Source organism: Protomyctophum parallelum (assembly GCF_964188405.1).
Source record: "Protomyctophum parallelum genome assembly, chromosome: 22".
NCBI classification, from domain to species: Eukaryota; Metazoa; Chordata; class Actinopteri; order Myctophiformes; family Myctophidae; genus Protomyctophum; species Protomyctophum parallelum.
In genome coordinates, this window is record NC_139714.1 from 23,667,742 (window position 1) to 23,685,509 (window position 17,768).

Genomic DNA, 17,768 nt, shown 5'->3' on the forward strand with positions numbered 1-17,768 from the left:
TTTGACTCAGGCCAAAGTCGATCAAAGTGCACACTTTAAATCAGTCAATCTCAATAGTTTTAGTGTAAAATAAATACCTATACAATACATATCGGCTGGCCTCTCTCCATTTAAGCAAGTTCCTGGATTTAAAGCAAAAGTAGGCAATATTAGTTCAAACCTTAATATTATTCAAACCTTGAATGTCAATTATTTTGGAGTGAATAGTAGACAGCATAGGAAATAACATCACATCTGTTTCATAGTTTTAACCAAGTTATGAAAAGGAGAATTCAACTGAGCAAGAGACAGATTTCACTCAAATAGGGAAAGGCAGTTTCCATCTGGTTTACATTGCATTGTTAACACATTTTTCTTGGGGAGGGATTATGAGAAATGGATCACTTCCCAACTCACTTTTGTTGCCATTGAATAGAAAGGCAGACAATCACTCTAACCTGGCATACTAAACTACACATGTATTATCTCAAATAGGATAGGTGAAGTTTCACATGTTCTAGATTCAGAATCAGAACATGCCTTTCCTGGCACATTTGTATACGCTATGACAAAAAAGAGAAGGGAACATGCTCAAGTACTAATTGGTAAAGATGGAAGATTACTGTGATAGAACTGGCAGCAAGGAATTTCTCATATTCCGGAGACTGGAACCAACTTCTGAGACAGAACAAAGCGTATAAACGCATAACATTTTGTGGTCCATAACCATTAATCCATCTTTCTCCCATTCACCATCGAGCAGCTCCAGATATACGAACTGATGACACAGTGGCTTCTGGGCTTTCAGAGCGATCAGCAATACTTACTAGATTGTTATAATAACAAATATTAAAGATATTTGTATGCATATTCTCACAGACTCACACGCCACAGTTCATTGAGGAATAGTTTTAATATACTTCATAAATTGAATATACAAATAAAATTGGTTATTAAAATATTTAGAAGTGTATTTTACAATTTCTTTTTCTGAGTAACAGCCTGATAGTATGGGGCAAACACGCCATTCCACATCTGTTTAAGTAGTTGCAGAAGTTTGGAAATCCAGAGGAAAGAGGAAGGAAGAGCTGTGGACAAAAAAGAAAATACAATTACTCTATTGTTTACAACCAAATATTGAGCTCTTCAACAGAACTGTAATTCAGGCTAAGTATGCATCAGACACAATTCATAATTTGACTAACCTGGATCCATTCGAACAAAAACAATGTAGAGAAGGACAATAGCCAAAAATACTTTTCTGAGAGGGAATGACTTGACACCGACCGTTGACAGTTTTGCGCGCAAGAACCTTAGCATGGCTTTGAGTGTGTTGATCACAGCACCTGAAAGAAAGAAATAAACACCAATTAAATAAAAACCAATACAACAATCTTTATTTAGATTATTTTAAAGGATTTATTCATGTGTGGTTACATAACTATGTGTAAGCCATAGTTATAAGTTAGAGTTACATTGAGATTCGTGACCTTGTGGTGTGGTTGTGAGTTCGGTGGTCTCTGGGTCATGGCTGGGACTTGGAGGTGGTTCTAGAATTTGATGCTCTTTTTCCTCCAAGAAATCCAGCGCCGTTTGCCTCTGCACCTCTGTGAATGCAACATTTCCCACCTCGCCTAAGATGAACTCTCGTGCCTCTTCCATGCGTCTAAGAGGCACAAGTACATGCGCCAGGTACAGCTCTGCAACTGATCCAAACTCTGCTAATGTTCTGTTGGAAGGGCAGTGAATCCAAAGCCTTGATGACTCCAGCATTGCAGCTTGATCACCCACTTTGTTATAGAGAAGTATGCTATAAAGAAAATACAGAAATTGGGACAGGAATTAAGGAATCTCTGTTATTCTAAATGAAAAGCACAACAGTATGTTTGATGTTAGCGTGCCATTAGTGTGCAAGGTAGGGCTGGACAAACACAGTATCCATACTATATCCATCCATATTACAATTTAGGCATTTAGCAGACGCTCTTAATCCAGAGCGATTCACACTTCACAGTAAGCAAGAACAACACATGGTAATACATCAAATACATAAACAACAGTGATCAAGGATCATACGTAAATTACGAACCAAACATCAGTTTTAGAAGAACCTAACAGTGGAATATCTATATAATGAAAATATTGTGTACACACTATAGAGTGCTGTCTACAGTGATGTCTACATAAAATGCTATCTAAATTACATAAATTGAGCCTTTGCATACGCGTATATTCTTTCTACGTCCGGTAACGCCCCGTCTGCCTCTGATTGGCCTACCGACACTGCCCGTCTTGCCTGTCCTCCGAGATGCAAGGGTACTCCGTGGTGGGAAATAATACAAGTACAAGAGAATGGCAACACGCGACAGTAATTTGTAACTTTAATTTTTGTAGGAAGAGGCAAACTAATATTGTTTGTGCCGTCTGCTTTGATTGCATAATTGATGTGTTAGTGTTGATTATCGTGTATTAATCTAAACTAACACTAAACTAAGGGGTTTTTTTTTTTTTTTTTTTACAGTACAATAATGTTTAAAGTTCACACATGTATACAAATAAACAGGCCAACGGCATAAACAATATTAGTTTACCTCTTCTACAAAAATAAAAGTTGCAAAAATGCCAAGCTGTCATTCTCTTGTAGCTATTATATATCGTACTTGACTTGTATTATTTATTTCCCACCACGGAGTAACCTCGCGCAGCAGACTATCCAGCATGAATCTTCCACCTCGGCGACACCTGCTGTGTCGGTAGGCCAATCAGAGGCAGGCGGGGCGTTACCATGTCTATGCTCGGACGTAGAAAGAATATACGCTTTGCATACGCCTGTAAGGTCGTCGAGGCTAGGGCAAGTGCTACGGGCTAAAATGGAGTCTGAAGAGGTGGGTTTTCAGACAACGGCATAAGATTGGGAGTGAGTCTGCAGTTCTGATTGCAATGGGAACTTGGAAACATAGTTTAGGAGCCAGAAGGGAGAAGAGTTTGGGAGGTGTGGAGAATTGTCTCGCTGTTTTTAGAGAAGGTTCTTCCAGCTTCCCTGCATTGGCTGATCTGAGCATGCGGGAGGGTTTGTGATACATGGTCTGGGATTTTGGATATCGTGATATTGTAATATGGCATAAGTGTTGTCTTTACCTGGTTTTAAATCACTTAAACCCTAGTTTATACTTTCAATTTAAAAATAGAAATTTCACACCCGTGTGAAGTGAGGGTCGCTCTTATCATCAAACGTCATCATACATCACAGGTGTTGACACTAAGAGCATGTAAATAAAGGTTTCGGGCAGGTGGAGTTTGCTTTCTGGTTGCCCAGAACACCTGATTGTGGCCAGAGCGCTAGTGTCTTCTGGTCTGTGGAATGTAAATTTAGAGCACTGTTTACCTATATTGTGCTGTTTTCACTGTTGCTACACTCAAAATTACATGCGTGTCCCCACAGCCATATTCATAGCAGGTATTTGGCATACAAATGTAGGTATTTTTACCACACATTCACAGAAAGTGAAAAAAATAAGTGTTAAATTGAACAGTAATTACATTTTGCGTAGTTTCCGTAACAATTTATTTTTGTTACGGATGCCAGAGCGGATCCCCAAAGTGGCCCTCAGGGAAAAGACAACGAGGCCGACCTAAGATCACCTGGCGCAGAACGGTAGAGGCTGAGCTGCTGGAGATGGGTCTCTCATGGGGCACGGCGCAACTGGTTGCCAAAGACCGTGATAGATGGAGGAACATTATCGATGCCTTATGCCCCATTGGGGGAGAAGAGCATAAGTGAAGTGAATATTTTTTTTACCTATCATTCATAATTGATGTTTTACTTTTCAGGCAAGTAGGACATGACCTGTACTTTCCTGATGAGCAAGTGCCTCTGAGACCTTAGTGTCAACCCCTGCATCATCTCATTCTCAACCAATGGCACATCTCCACCCAATCACACCGGCCAATCACAATTTGTGTCCTCACTTTGGTCTTCAATATCTGTGTTTACACAGACAGAAAAGGTAGGCCATCTACTGGTTCCGGTAACGCAGCATCGTGAGCTTGTAGTTCTGCCCTTAACTTTCCTTCACTATTTTTTGTAAAGTCTTTTGCACACAGTCAGTTTGGGGACAGGTGTGTTGGTGAAGCAGCAGACGACGTGTTGAATAAAATAGAATGGCCCACACACTGTCTACAAGATGCATGAAGGTCCATGACCGATACGTTCATACGTTGCCTATAATGCCTAACCTTTATAAAGAAAGATTTATTTATTGCGTAAGTGGTGTGCGGGTCATTTTATATTATTCTACACGGGAGAAAAAAAAAAAAGAAAAGTCAAATTGATATTAAAGGACCACTACCACTTCACCACTTTTCAACTTATCTTCATATAATTGGTCCTAACTAATGTTCATGATAAAATACAAATCATGCAGTTTCTATTAGTTTGGATTCCCCATCGATGATGGACGGGTTTCTGAACTGCCACAGCCCTCCCATGAACCAGACTAGGTAGAAAGAAATTGTGGCATTTTATCATGAACATTAGTGAGGACCAATTGTACGAAGGTAGGTTGAAAAGTGGTCCCTCCTTTGATATTATCATCACAATATTGATATTGAGGCATTTGGTAAAACATAAGCATGTGTCTCACCACAGCTGCATTATTTTGGCAGGTATCTTCTCGGGGCAGTCATAGTGCTTGAAGATCCAAGTGAGTGCGTACTGCCACCGATTAAGCTCAGCCAGCGCTTGTATCCCAATAATGCAGAGGCCTGCTTTTAACTCTCCATTCCTGGGGAAAAGCAAAACATTAAAGCTAGACTTCATAGTAATGCTGAAAAAAGCTCTTATAATAAAATACAATAAAATCCTCATCGTTAAGGTGGTTGCACACTGGACACGTTTTTCGGAAAACGCGCTCTGTGTGCAGGGACCCAATGTATCCATTTGTAACTCTGAGACTTTACAAGTCCATTTGGTTCCATTTGTGCACTCTCACAGAAGATTGGAAACTGCCCAGAAGAAGCTCCAATAAAAACATGATCATAAAAACGTGATAAAACATAAAAACACTCAAACAATAAACACAGGGCAATAATAATAATAATAATGTCAGTCAAAAGTGCAGTGCAGAATTGGTTTTTGATTGATTGATTGAAATATTTATTAACAGTTTGCAGAATTACAGTACATTTCAAGCACAAACTCAATTCAAAGACTGTTAACTGTGAGTGGACGACCCAATTAAGCATTACACTTGTTTACAAGAGGGTCCACCATGTTCAATTCATCAAAACATTTAGAAACGTACAAATAGACACTTCTATATAGTCAAAGAACAGTACAGGATTTCATCATAAAGGAGATAATGAATGAAGATATTCTGATATTGATCCCCACTCAAACCAGACAAGTGTGTGTGTGTGTGTGTGTGTGTGTGTGTGTGTGTGTGTGTGTGTGTGTGTGTGTGTGTGTGTGTGTGTGTGTGTGTGTGTGTTCATCACAGTTACGGATGAATGTAACTCACCTGCTGTGACTGTCCTCTTGCTCGATGCTGACAAGAGTCAGACTGTCCAACCCTCCTTGGCATGTGTCGAAAGCTGCTTGGAAGTCTCTGTGGACACACAGTTGTTCTGCAGCTGTGTCCAACGCATTGATTGTTTGTGCTAAATGTGAAACAAGTGGTGGGCTGCTGAGATTATGACGGACTGCCCCACAAGTTGCTGGTGGTGTTGAGGAGTTGTTGTTGTTGTTCATCATCTCTATTCCACCTTTGCTTGATAACAGATACGTTTAAAGCTAAAAATAAAAACAACAAACGTTACACCGTTATGGTTCTTGATCATTTCTGATTTGGTCATTATGTTTTTAATGGTTCGCTGCAGCAGAAGATCCTCTGATCTCATCAGCGTTTTGTTCGTACTTTGTTTACTCCTGATGATGTGATGATGAAAGTGAACCTTCTTCCGGGTTTGGACGTGAAATCCAATGAGATTGTTGCGTTTTAGGCTACCCAACCCAGCTAGCCAATCAGATTACGGTTTCTTCGTTTCCGTCATAACTGCTTCCACGTTGTAAACACGTCAGTGTTGCCATGTCCGCTTATTATAAGCGACTTTGGGCTTGTCTTTCTGTGCAGAAGGCTCCGCTTGTTTTTAAAAAGATATTTTCACAGACCTGGTCTCTTATTTCTATCGCAAAATCTGGCAACATTGCTGCTTGCATTTCCTAAACACGTGTGTGCAGTGCGTTGCGGAACAGTCACGGCGACGGAGCATTTCAGCAAGGAAACAGTCACTATTACTTGTAAGTTAGAATCCGAAGTTAATACGGTCATTTTTTTAACAGTCGGCATGATGGTGTCAATTCGAAAAAGTTATTAGGCCTTCAATCGGGCTGTCCGATGAATAGTTGGTCATAACAAGCTATGCTCGCTAACGTTAGCTTATTTTATACTAGCATCCATGTGATTCATTTAGGGTATTAAGTAACCGCAACTAGAAATACAAGTTTGTATTTTTTTGTGCTAATACAAACATCTGTATACGTAAAGATGATGTCCCCATCCCCTTCAAATCACCATGTGTTATTGTTGTTACACTAGCCCGGCCTAGAGTATGGCTGTGATATCACAGGAGCAGTAGTTAACAATTTTTGACCATTATTTATTCAGCGTTGGAGGTGGAATAGGACCCCATGCTACCTGGGTCTCAAAAATGTCAAAAACTTCAGTAGCATTGGGTTCTGCTTGTAGGGCTACCCCTGGGGTTGAGTTAAAGATCTATAAGGGTCCATTTGGTTACGAACTCCATTTAGCTGGGGACCACCTGAAACCCCCTCACTCACCGTCACCACTGGTGGTCCCCTGACCAGGGAGGGACCACTGGTTGAAGAAAGAAAAAAACACTGCTGTACAGCCATTGCTCATTCACTCCCATGATGACAAATAGACCATCTTGTATTATGTTCTTCTAGCACATCACTGAAATGGCAAAAAGCTTAAGGAGCAAGAGGCAGAGGAAGATGCGAGCGGAGAAGAGGAAGAAGAACGCTCCGAAGGAACTGGCCCGTTTGAAGCAAGCTTTAGGCAATGACGTGAAGGGAGAGGCCATCATGAGTGACATCCAGGAGGTGGCCACAGTGGTGCCAGCAAGTAAACTCAAGGAGAAGATGCAGATGGAAGCTCCCGTGGCAGGAGTGGAGGGTGATGGAGGTGAGTGACAGCATTTTTTGTTGTCAGTTGAAACCTAGCCTCGGAAATCCAGATGTTTTTATTTCCAGGGAGAGAAAAAAAAGTCTGGGGCCGAGTCCACTTAAATTCGGCATAGAGTAGCGCAAACGTTGCTCACCCTGCTGATTTATGTTAATCTGCACCTTTGTTAAATTGACGCACACACACTCCTCTCTCTCACCCTAATTAATTAGTCTCATGTCGCGCAGCTGCGTCTAGATTCTCCCGGCAGGATCCGCCGGGAGCATAGGTGGACCCCAGGCTAGTTGAAACCTGATTGATAGCTCATGAAATGTAGACATCGTCATCACCTAGTCATACTGACGGCCTAGCCTGATTGGCTGCCTAAGCCAATGGGTGTGTAGTATGATTGCCTGCCTCCTAAGCTATGCCACACGCAGCGCAAAAGGGCTGATTTCCGCACCATAGCGAGAAAGCTTTACCACCGCAGCCTCGAAGCGACAACAGCTGCACAACAAAACAGTCATTGAACCACGCAACGGAAATGAACGCAAACAACGGCCGCGAGGTTGTGACACACAAACGTACACGTTAACAAAATAATAATCATACTAAGGTCTAATTGTTGCATTTCTCTATTGCAGAGGGGAAAATGGATTTGGACAGCACACGCAGCAAGACAACTCTAATGAATGAAAATGGACAGTACCCTGCATGGATGAACCAACGGCAGATCAAGAAAATGAAAGCTAAACGGTTGGCAAAGAAAGGAAAATATCCCAAGAGCAAGAAGAATAAGCACATTGCTTGGTAAAACAAAATACCCCCAAAGGACCTTTTACTACTTAATATCTTGTGACAGCAGGCAAATTATATCATATTACTTTTGAGTGTGTAGACTATACACAATAACCGTCATTGTTCTTGGTTGGAGAAAGGTTTATTCACGGTTGTACCACCAAATGTATGGCTGAAAAGCAGTTCACTAGATTAAAGAGTAGCTGTTGTGTTCAAATGGAACAGTCAGGGATGCCTTTTTGATAAGTTTCTTTTTTTAATTAAAAGAACATCAGACTCTTGTAAATACAGTATACATGTGGCCTCTGAGTGGGTTGCGACATTGTGGCAGTTACCATGTAATATTTGACTCAATAAAAATGTATGAGTAAAATGGATGCATCTTATTCCCAGGGATTGCTCTATTATTTCCCTATGACTCGCTCTATTTTTTTCCAGTTACTTGGTCATTAATGGACCATATGTTGTAAGTGATGGATGGACTTCAGTTGGATGCAATTATAGCATGTAATCCATATGACACTGACAATAGTGATTTCACAATTTATCACATCTGATTGCCTACATAATGGAGTTTGGAAACCACTATGTATGCTTTTCCAATGGTATGACCATGTAAATGACTGATTCAAAGACATTATTCTGATTTGTCATCTATTCTCCTATTCATACCATCTTATTGATCCTCCAGAAAAATGTTTTAAATTGTATGAATATGCAACTAGGCCGTATAAAAGCCTATAGTTGACCCAAAAGATACATTTTATGTCCCGCTGGGACCCAAACTGAGAATATACTGCAGATATGCTATTTTCACTACTTGTAAACATTTTATTGATGTAACTTCTTAGATTTTTCATTCATGAAATTCTGTAAGTGTTTGAATTAAACAATATAAATCTCTTGAAATAATAAACTAGATGTAGGAAGCGCAAAAAAAGGGATATTACAAATGGGTCCACGTCTCAAACATGTATATTCCAATCCTGGAAAAGCCTGATCGTGGCACTCACTGCATCTTCACAAAGGCAGCAGGGAACAGACCAAAGTCTCCATGGCAATGTCCCCTCCACCAGCCCTCATCCACCATCTCTATGTTGGTAATGACGTCACCTAAGTTGAAGGAGATCTCATCATCAGCCCCTGGATGAAGGGAGGAAGGAATAAAGAATGTTTCCTTAGGTGAGGAAGGCAACATGACGGGGAAAAAGTAAGAGAGTGGCTAATTGTGTAATTAGCCGAATTAATGAATGTACACTACAGTATATACAGCGTTGTATCCATACCTCCCTGGTAGTCATAAAGTGCCTCTGCAGTCTGGCCACCTGATAGGTCCTCATAATCATTGTCTGTATCGGCTTTAAAAAAGAAAGGACATTTTGTAAATCTAAATATTCATATGGTAACAGGAATGCTCGCCTTAAAACACGCTCGCCCGCCCAGGCGGTGGCGTAACCGTCTGGGCACCCGACTGGTAATCCAGTCGCAGTGTGCCGCGGGTTCGACTCCCGAGCCCGACACGGCCTTTACTGCATGTCTTACCCCATCTTTCTCCCGTTTCCTGTCAGCCTACTGTCTGTCCCCGCAAAAAAAAAAAAAAAAACACGCTCGCCCTAATTTATTTTCCGCTGACCGCTCGGTGGGACGGTTCCTGTATTTGTTTTACTGAGAATACGGTTAGGCATAGTTTTACTGTGGTTAAGTTTAGGAATAGGGTTTAGGTATTGGCACAGTTTTACTGAGGTTAACCATTTAGGTGTAGGCATAGTTAAATACCAGCCGGAGCAGTCGACACTGGCTGTACGCCCGAGGCAACTGGTTTGAGGCGAGCGTCCTGTTATTCATTCATATGATTGCATTGTTTCGTTGACTTTCTATTTGAAAAATAAATATTCAATAAAATATTACGCAATTAAAAAGTGATGTTGGTGGAAACCAGTGCTACCAAATAAAACCCAGACCTGGTGGAGGAGGTATCGCTCCGATGTCTTCATAAAGTTCCTCTCCCTCTTCCACGACGTCCTCATACTCGCCGACATCTTCTGCGATGTTCTCGTACTCTTCGTCGGGTTCCTCCGTCTGCGGTGTGAACTCCTGTGGCTGATCCAGCTCCTGGAAGTCATCCGAGCGTGGGTGTAAGGGTGGAGGCTCTTCGTACACGGGTTCGTCCTGGAGAAATCAAACACAAGCTCATTGGTTTCATAAAGCACTCAATCTTTCGGTTTAAAATCACACCGTACTTGAACTGGATGATTTCAGATAATCTGGATTTGATTGACTTTTAGATTAATCAGAGGCATATACTGTACATCCTGATCAGGTTCCTCTGCCGGTGGCTGAGGAGGGAGTGGTCGGTAGACTGCTGTTTTCCTACTGTCCTCTGCATCCATGTTTGGAACAGCGGGTGGAGGACACACCGTTTCCTCCCTATTGTCGTCCTGGAAGAAGAAAAAAAAGTGTCGAATATAACCGATGATGGATTAGCATGGAAAATAGTCAAACATGGCCATGATGGCCAGCACACACAGAAAGCTATAGTGTATGTAGCTCTGGTCCATAGCTCTAATGCGTTGCATTTAGAGCTATGTAACTTCCGCCGCTCACATGAATGCAGACCAGCCTCTCCTCTTTAGCGTAAATAAAAAGAACGTTTTTGCTACTCTCCAAAACAAAGGCGGGTTGTGTCATTAGAAAGCCTACTTTCCTTAGTGGACACACTCTGAGCCCCCCACCACACGTATAAACTGTACTTTTTGGCCAAAAGGGGATTTTGTTTCCACCGGGGAAATAAATACTTTTAGTTACTCCACTGCGCCTTCTACCGATATTGCCCAGAGAATTGCCTCATAGAGAATATTTTTCCTCTGGTGAAAGAAAATCCCTTTCTGGCCAAAAAGTACAGTGTATATACTCATATAGTTGATATTCTACTGATGTTAGGTTCATAGCTTACGTATGATCCTTAATGACTATTTCTATGTATTATATGTAATACGGTAATTACCACGTGTCTGCTAAACGCCTAAAATGTAAATTGTAGAAGAAAGGCACATTATCTGCCTGTACGCAAGTTGTCGGCAGGTTGCATGTGTTGTTATGTGTGTTACCCCTTGTCTGTGTCTGGCCTCCTCCCGTTCTTTCTTCTCTCTGGCCTGTCTCCTGGACCTCTCCTCTTCTGCTTTCTTTTTGTTCTCTTCATCCGATGCCTTCGCCATGTTCTCAAAACGAGCCCTTAGGTTCCCTGCACCCGCACCGGCTGCAGGTGTACAGAAAATACAGGAAGAAAAGTGCCGTTGAATACAGACAACTGGTCTATAGGCAATTCTTACACAATATTAAACAAATACACCTGGAGATGCAAAACCCGCCCAAATCAACATATCTTTGGTGTGTCAACCAATTGCGTATGTACGCTAATTGTAAACCTTTACCATGATGGTGACCTTAACTTCATGACCTTGAAACACAAATGAAATGAAAGTTTCATTCATTTTCGAGTTATTTTGCTCATAATCACACTGTCACTAACTGCTGGTAGGGTAATAACACAGCCCCCTCATTGTTGAATTGAATTGTTATGTTATTATTGCTAGAATAGTGCCCCACTTGTCACGATAAAACGAAAAACTTACAGGCCTCCAGTGGCTGTGTTTTTTCATAAGCAGATGCAGGAGTTTCCATGTCTGTGAAGCCAACAGCACTCTAGAGGAAATCAGTGAGATGGAAAAGGTATTAATTAACCACTTGAACCCTAGCATCCCTATACAGGGGGGAATATTCTGTCATTGTCATTTTGAGAGAGAAAAATAGAGGGTTTAAGTGGCTAATACAAATGCATACAAACAATTACCAGTATTCATCATCATCAGCAGCCTTTCAATACTGACCTTATCCATGCGATCCTCCTGCACCCCATAGCGTCCTCCAAAACCTTTTGAGTAATCTGTACAGAGAGATCATCACCTTTAAAACCAGGGCCATACACCTCAATGTCTATTTCATTTGATTTAATTTCCTCACCTTTTTGTGACTGATGCTTCTCCGTCTCTCCTTTATAATCATAGCCCAAGGCAGCTTTATCTACTTTATCCTTCTCAACTCCAAACTTGCCACCAAATCCCTTTGAGTAGTCTGTCGGAGCGACGATCAAAACATTTAGCATAGATCGACTACAATATTGACAACATTTCACCCATTGTCACAAATGAAGTTGATAACCTGATCTGAACTCACCTTTCTGAGACTGGTGTTTCTCCGTTTCTCCTTTATAGTCATAACCCAATGCCGTCTTATCCACCTTTTCTTTCTCCACCCCATACTTTCCACCAAACCCTTTGGCATAATCTAAAACAGTTAAGATACCGTTTAGATACTGTGCTGCAGAAAATCATGACATTTTGTAATGTAGCTTCTTGTAAGAGCACAGACAGCTTTTTTTTTTTACCTTTCTGAGAGGAATGTTGTGCCACTTCCCCCTTGTATTGATAACCCACAGCCGACTATACAAACAAAACATGTGCATAAGGTTTGTGTGACTTAAGGAGGACTGAAACATTATATTATTTTATCTAATAAATGTTTTATAATTGTAAAAAATAAATCTCTTCGTTTGTTCTGAAAGGTTTGCAGACTTGAATATTGAGCATTTGTAGTGTAAATGTGTAATATTAGATTTCCGTTTTTCTCACCTTATCGACACGGTCTTTCTGAACACCAAATTTGCCACCAAAACCTTGCGCTCCGTCTTTCTGAGAAGAATGTTGCTCCACGTGTGCCACATAGTCATGCCCCTTGGCCACCTGAGTTGTTGTACACAAACACAAACGTTTAAACACACTACAAGACCTACAGTTTGGATTACTGTCACTGGTGTTGGAAAACCGACAAGGAACACTGACTTTCATTTTATTGACTGAAGCCCTATTAAATAATCTTCAACGGTAAGCAATATACATGTTGCCTAATGCCTAATGAGTTTTGCCTATAATGTTTATTTAAAGTGCTCTAAACAAACAAAGTCCATATACTTGGCTTGGCTTGGCTTGACATATTTTCAAAAGCCAGGCGTTGGAGCGCCCCTAAAAAAGCAAAGGCCTCATTTGAGACATTAGAATAATCCATTGGAATACGGGCTCTGACAGAAACACAATATCATATTTTTGGAAATAATATTATTGCTTGTGGTTCGTCAACCTTGTCCATGCGGTCTTTCTCCACTCCGAACTTCCCTCCGTAGCCGTAGGAGGCTTTGGGAGCCTCCGAGAGTTCCTTCTGCTTCATCGTCGCATGTTCCCGAGACACGTTCTGTCTGAGCTCTGCAACGCTGGAAGGTTACACAGAATTCAAATCATCACACATCAGGTGGATACACACACACACACACACACACACACACACACACACACACACACACACACACACTCCATAACTATAGCTAAATGGAGGAAAAGAGGAACTAACCAGGTGCTCAGCGGAGATTGCAAAACATGATAATGATAAAAAGGTGCTCACACGGATCAAAAACGGGATCAAGACATAGATAAAAAGAGAGGATCCGGGCACTCAAAGTTAAAAACTAGGAAAGCCTTTATTGAATTAAAAAGGCAACTGCCAACATGTTTCGACCATGCAAAATTCGAAACGGTCCAAAAATGACAGAGTTAGTGTGTGGGGGTCCCCGGAACATCCAGACCACCTATAGGGTCCCTGTACTGTACTGTACTGTCACACCCGAAATCATCATATATACAGTTACGCGCCGCTGCGTTGTGATCTTGTATATCCGGCTATTTTCACTTCTTATTATTTTTCATTTATGGAATTTCTTCTCTTTTTTAAACACTTTATTTTTGTAGCAATGAATGAACATACAATTACATGTATATTTTGCTGTATCCAGCATGTGAATATCCCCCCCCCCATCAAGGTCAGAACAAGACAAATAGAACAAACAAAGACAAACAGTACAAGACAGTAAAAGTAATTAGTATTAGTATTGAGAGTACTAATCAACATAGTAAAAAAAAGAAAAGATAAAACAAAAATGTCCATCAGGGTACATGGTATCTAGGTTACATTATATCCACCATTCACTTTCAGTTGAATAGTAGTAAGGTGCTCTATATCCAACTGTCTATATTTACTGAAGGCCTCCAACCAGAGGTCACCCAGTATCAGATTTGGACTGTAACAGATTGTACAAGGGAATATGTATATTTAAGTGAAAGGTATACTTTCTACAAACTCTATGAAAGGGGTCCAAGTCCTAACGTATCTATCTTTAGAACCACTACGATTGTACCTTAGTATCTCTAGAGGAATCATGGAGAGAACCTCTTTGACCCACTGTTTGAACGAGGGATGCTTCTCTGACTTCCATTGGCGAAGTATCAACCTACGAGCCAAAAGCGTTGTGAATGCCACAGCGTTTGCCTGAAGACTTGTGAGCCGTTCCTCGATTGGAGACACCCCAAAAACAGCCCTCACCGGGCAGGGATGTACCGTTCCACCACATACAGTATATAAGACACCGCCTCGAAAATTCTCTCCCAAAACCTGACTAATGAGTTGCATGACCAAAACATATGACCCAACGTGGCAGTCTTGTGTTTATGGAATTTCTTTGATTTGTTTGTTTTACAATGTCTGAAATATTTTTTGTAATCTTAAAAGTAGGAAAAGAAAATGGTCTTTTTACTACTTTTACTACTCGTGACCCATTTACTTGACCCCAAAAGTGGTCTGTGACCCACAAAAGGGTCCCGACCCACTGTTTGGGAAACAGTGTTTTAGTGCATGGCCACACCATGTCAGTGACGACATGGCAGTGGCATTGGTTTAATATAGTGCTGCACAATTATTCGAAAAAAGATCGAGATCTCATCTAGATTCAGACACCTATGCGATCTCACTTCTCAATTTGAGCAAGAATCGTGCAGCACTAGTTGGCAGTCCAGTTCATTTGAGGTACTCTTATGTTTTTGCTACGAGAGAGACTTTAAGAGAGGTTTAAGTCAAGTACTTTGATGTTTAAAGCATTCTGTTTAAAGAGAATTCTTGTGGAGGGAAAAAAATCGAGATTCTTGCAGAGAATCGTGCAGCACTAAATAAATATATACGTCATCTTCCCATATTGCCCATATTAGGAAACACACAGCACTTGATAACCTGCACACTTAGTTTCACTTCCTTTTCCTCTTCCTACATAGAACTGTCTTGTTGTCACTGTATGACCTGGCGTCTATTTGCAGCTCGACGCCGTTGAATTTTCTTCAATTAGCTTGGTAGTCATTCATGTACAGAAGCAATATAACTGAAATTTACTGAAGTAATAGTCACCTGATGGCCTCTTGGCGCCCCGACCCCTCAATGGTCTTGGCACCCCATCTCTGTTCCTGTTCTGAAACGTCATTCTGAAACACAGAACACAAAGTCTGCTCTGAAAAAACTAAAACTAAAAAACAACAACAGCAAGTGAGCTTTTCAATAAAACAAAAGCAAGCAAGACTGTGTTCAGTGCCAACTGCCAAGTATGCTACACAGTAAAATCCTCAGTGTTCACTCAATCATTTGTAATTTTGAGTGTGTGTACAAACCCCTGTGGGTCCATTTGGTTACATTTGGACACACTCTGAGTTCAAATACAGGCGATGTGAACGTACGCCATGACAGGATGTACAAGATAAATAAGCGTTTTATCTGATCTCGTTAGGAGGAACTGGAAGTGGTGAGTGATGAATGGTCTCCACAGTCGATCGTTTCGGTGGCGAAAGGCCTAAGCTGGTTTCGACACTCCTGAATACATAACCAGTGTTGGAAAGTAACAAGTGCATTTACTCCAAGTACGGTACCAAAGTAACATTTTGAGGTCCTTTTACTTTACTTGAGTATTTCCAATTTCCAACACTTTTACTTCCACTCCACTATACATCTCGGATCCAAACATTGTACTCCACTACATTTATTTGAAAGCTTTAGTTACTAGTTACTTTGTAGATTTTGATTATCATTACAAAACATACATTAACCACTTCATATCGGCCATTTGAAAATAGCAGACCTACAAGCTCACATGCCACGCATTGTGAGCTTGTAGATCTGCTATTTTCAAACTATTTCTTTATACATCAACTTGAGACAGGACATTGTGCACAATGAGTACTTTTACTTTTTGTCACTTTAAGTACATTTTGATGCCAATAGCCTACTTTTGTACTTTCACTCAAGTCAGTTTTGAATTCCAGACGTTTACTCGTAACAGAGTAATTTCTACATTGCAGTACTGATGCTTTTAATGAGAGTACTTTTTCCACCACTGTTCATACCTCAAAGTCTGGGTCTGTCTCCCAGTCGTCGGCCTCCACAGCCTCCTTCATGCTCACATCGTGGCCCACCACTGACTTCCACATCTGGTGGAATAATATGGATATAAAGTAATGCTGATATTTATTAAAACTGTTTCGTTGCAAGGAGTTGCAACTGGTGTGATTTGGGCTTCAGACAAACTGCTCGAAATGCTCTCAAGTTAAAATGAACACTGATTACAACTATGAATGAAATGACTGCAATACAAAGAGAGATTTGTTCAGTTAGTAAGTGTGAAAATATTATTTTTAACAGAATAGAGAAGAATGGTAGCCCGATAAAAGCATGATGATTATGCAGAGTAAAGTATGATCAGTGCACATTTGTCCAGTGTTAATTGGCTTGCATGTAGACAGCATTATGTTTGCTTGCTAGTTTCTTTTTTAAATCATGGAAAAAATATATATAGAACCACAAGCCCCAGCCCCCATAGTGACAGTAAAAAAAAATAGGGAAGTCATCAGAAGTTATTTGCAGCACTGCATTTCCTCACCATAAAAACACCCTTTCAAAATGGATTTAATACAGAAGTAAAACAAAATTAAATCATGATAGGATATAGAAAACATTGCATAATGTAAGCTATAATCCTATTTGGAAATAATATGAATTCCATTTTGGTTTTCTTGAAACGGACAAACCCAACACAATATATTGCTATTGTGATTAAAAGCCATGTCTACCTTGTGACTCAAAACGCTACAACGATGCCTTTAGCTATCCAGCTAAATTATATATTCTGGTCTTGAAACACTGAACATAAGACTCAGAAGTTACAATATCTACACAAGTCCTACTGTAACTTACTCAACTTCCTTAAATGAAAACCTAAACAAAACACAAGATGGAAAAAATAAGAAAACTAAACTAGCAAACACATTGTTTAAAGAGGAATAAAACTTACCTTGAAATGGTTTGTGTTTCCAAAATATTTTAATCTGAATGACTCCGAGATGCAAATGCGACAGACGGCAGTGAGTCGACCTGTTGTGGAACGCGCTAAATGCGATAGTAGTACAGTAGGCTTACGAGGATGTAAATTAATTTACACCGGCGCGTAGGCTACTTTGATTCAATCGGTTATCCTGCTATTGATCAGCTAATACCGTCCGATAAATCAACCACCACCACCAGGTTGATTTCCTGCACCTCTCTTACATTAGATTAGATACTTTATTTAAACGTTGTAAATGTAATACAATCAAGAATTAATACTTAAGAGTGAACAATGTAATACTACACTTTGGACACTTGGGGGCAGGCTGACCAATCTTACCACGAGACGACAGTTATTACTAGTAATCGAAACTAGCGTTTAAGATTCTCTTTAAAGTAGACCTACGTAACGTCTGAATATTTTATAACAACAACAAACATTACCACTTCAATCAGATCATGGAGGACCCTGGTCTGATGTAAACAAGTCTTAATGCTTTTTCTAAA

General features: G+C 40.5%; 3 protein-coding genes across 5 annotated transcripts; 1 reads left to right on the forward strand and 2 right to left on the reverse strand.

Moving 5' to 3' along the window:
• Positions 1–848: 848 nt before the first annotated feature.
• On the reverse strand, positions 849–5,909 carry pex26 (peroxisomal biogenesis factor 26). 2 transcript variants are annotated; one of them, XM_083758266.1, is made up of 5 exons: positions 5,499–5,909; positions 4,623–4,763; positions 1,470–1,789; positions 1,185–1,325; positions 849–1,067 (listed from the first exon to the last, which is right to left on the reverse strand). In XM_083758266.1, exons 1-5 carry the CDS (start codon positions 5,729–5,731, stop codon positions 955–957), a joined length of 948 nt encoding a protein of 315 aa, XP_083614392.1. In that variant the 5' UTR covers positions 5,732–5,909; the 3' UTR covers positions 849–954. The 2 variants fall into 2 exon arrangements, with proteins under 2 accessions (XP_083614392.1, XP_083614391.1); XM_083758265.1 differs by having other exon boundaries at positions 1,455–1,789.
• A 278-nt stretch (positions 5,910–6,187) lies between these two features.
• On the forward strand, positions 6,188–8,338 carry llph (LLP homolog, long-term synaptic facilitation factor). Of its 2 annotated transcripts, none has more exons than XM_083758102.1 (3): positions 6,188–6,277; positions 6,947–7,184; positions 7,808–8,338. In XM_083758102.1, the coding sequence occupies exons 2-3, from the start codon at positions 6,959–6,961 to the stop codon at positions 7,975–7,977; spliced, it is 396 nt and encodes a 131-aa protein (XP_083614228.1). In that variant the 5' UTR covers positions 6,188–6,277; positions 6,947–6,958; the 3' UTR covers positions 7,978–8,338. The 2 variants fall into 2 exon arrangements, with proteins under 2 accessions (XP_083614228.1, XP_083614229.1); XM_083758103.1 differs by having other exon boundaries at positions 6,947–7,175.
• A 65-nt stretch (positions 8,339–8,403) lies between these two features.
• On the reverse strand, positions 8,404–17,330 carry hcls1 (hematopoietic cell-specific Lyn substrate 1). The gene is made up of 15 exons (XM_083758101.1): positions 17,230–17,330; positions 16,286–16,369; positions 15,300–15,373; positions 13,155–13,284; positions 12,650–12,760; positions 12,406–12,460; positions 12,195–12,305; positions 11,982–12,092; positions 11,849–11,904; positions 11,594–11,663; positions 11,069–11,217; positions 10,271–10,399; positions 9,923–10,130; positions 9,248–9,319; positions 8,404–9,104 (listed from the first exon to the last, which is right to left on the reverse strand). Exons 2-15 carry the CDS (start codon positions 16,367–16,369, stop codon positions 8,971–8,973), a joined length of 1,494 nt encoding a protein of 497 aa, XP_083614227.1. The 5' UTR covers positions 17,230–17,330; the 3' UTR covers positions 8,404–8,970.
• Between the last annotated feature and the right edge of the window lie 438 nt (positions 17,331–17,768).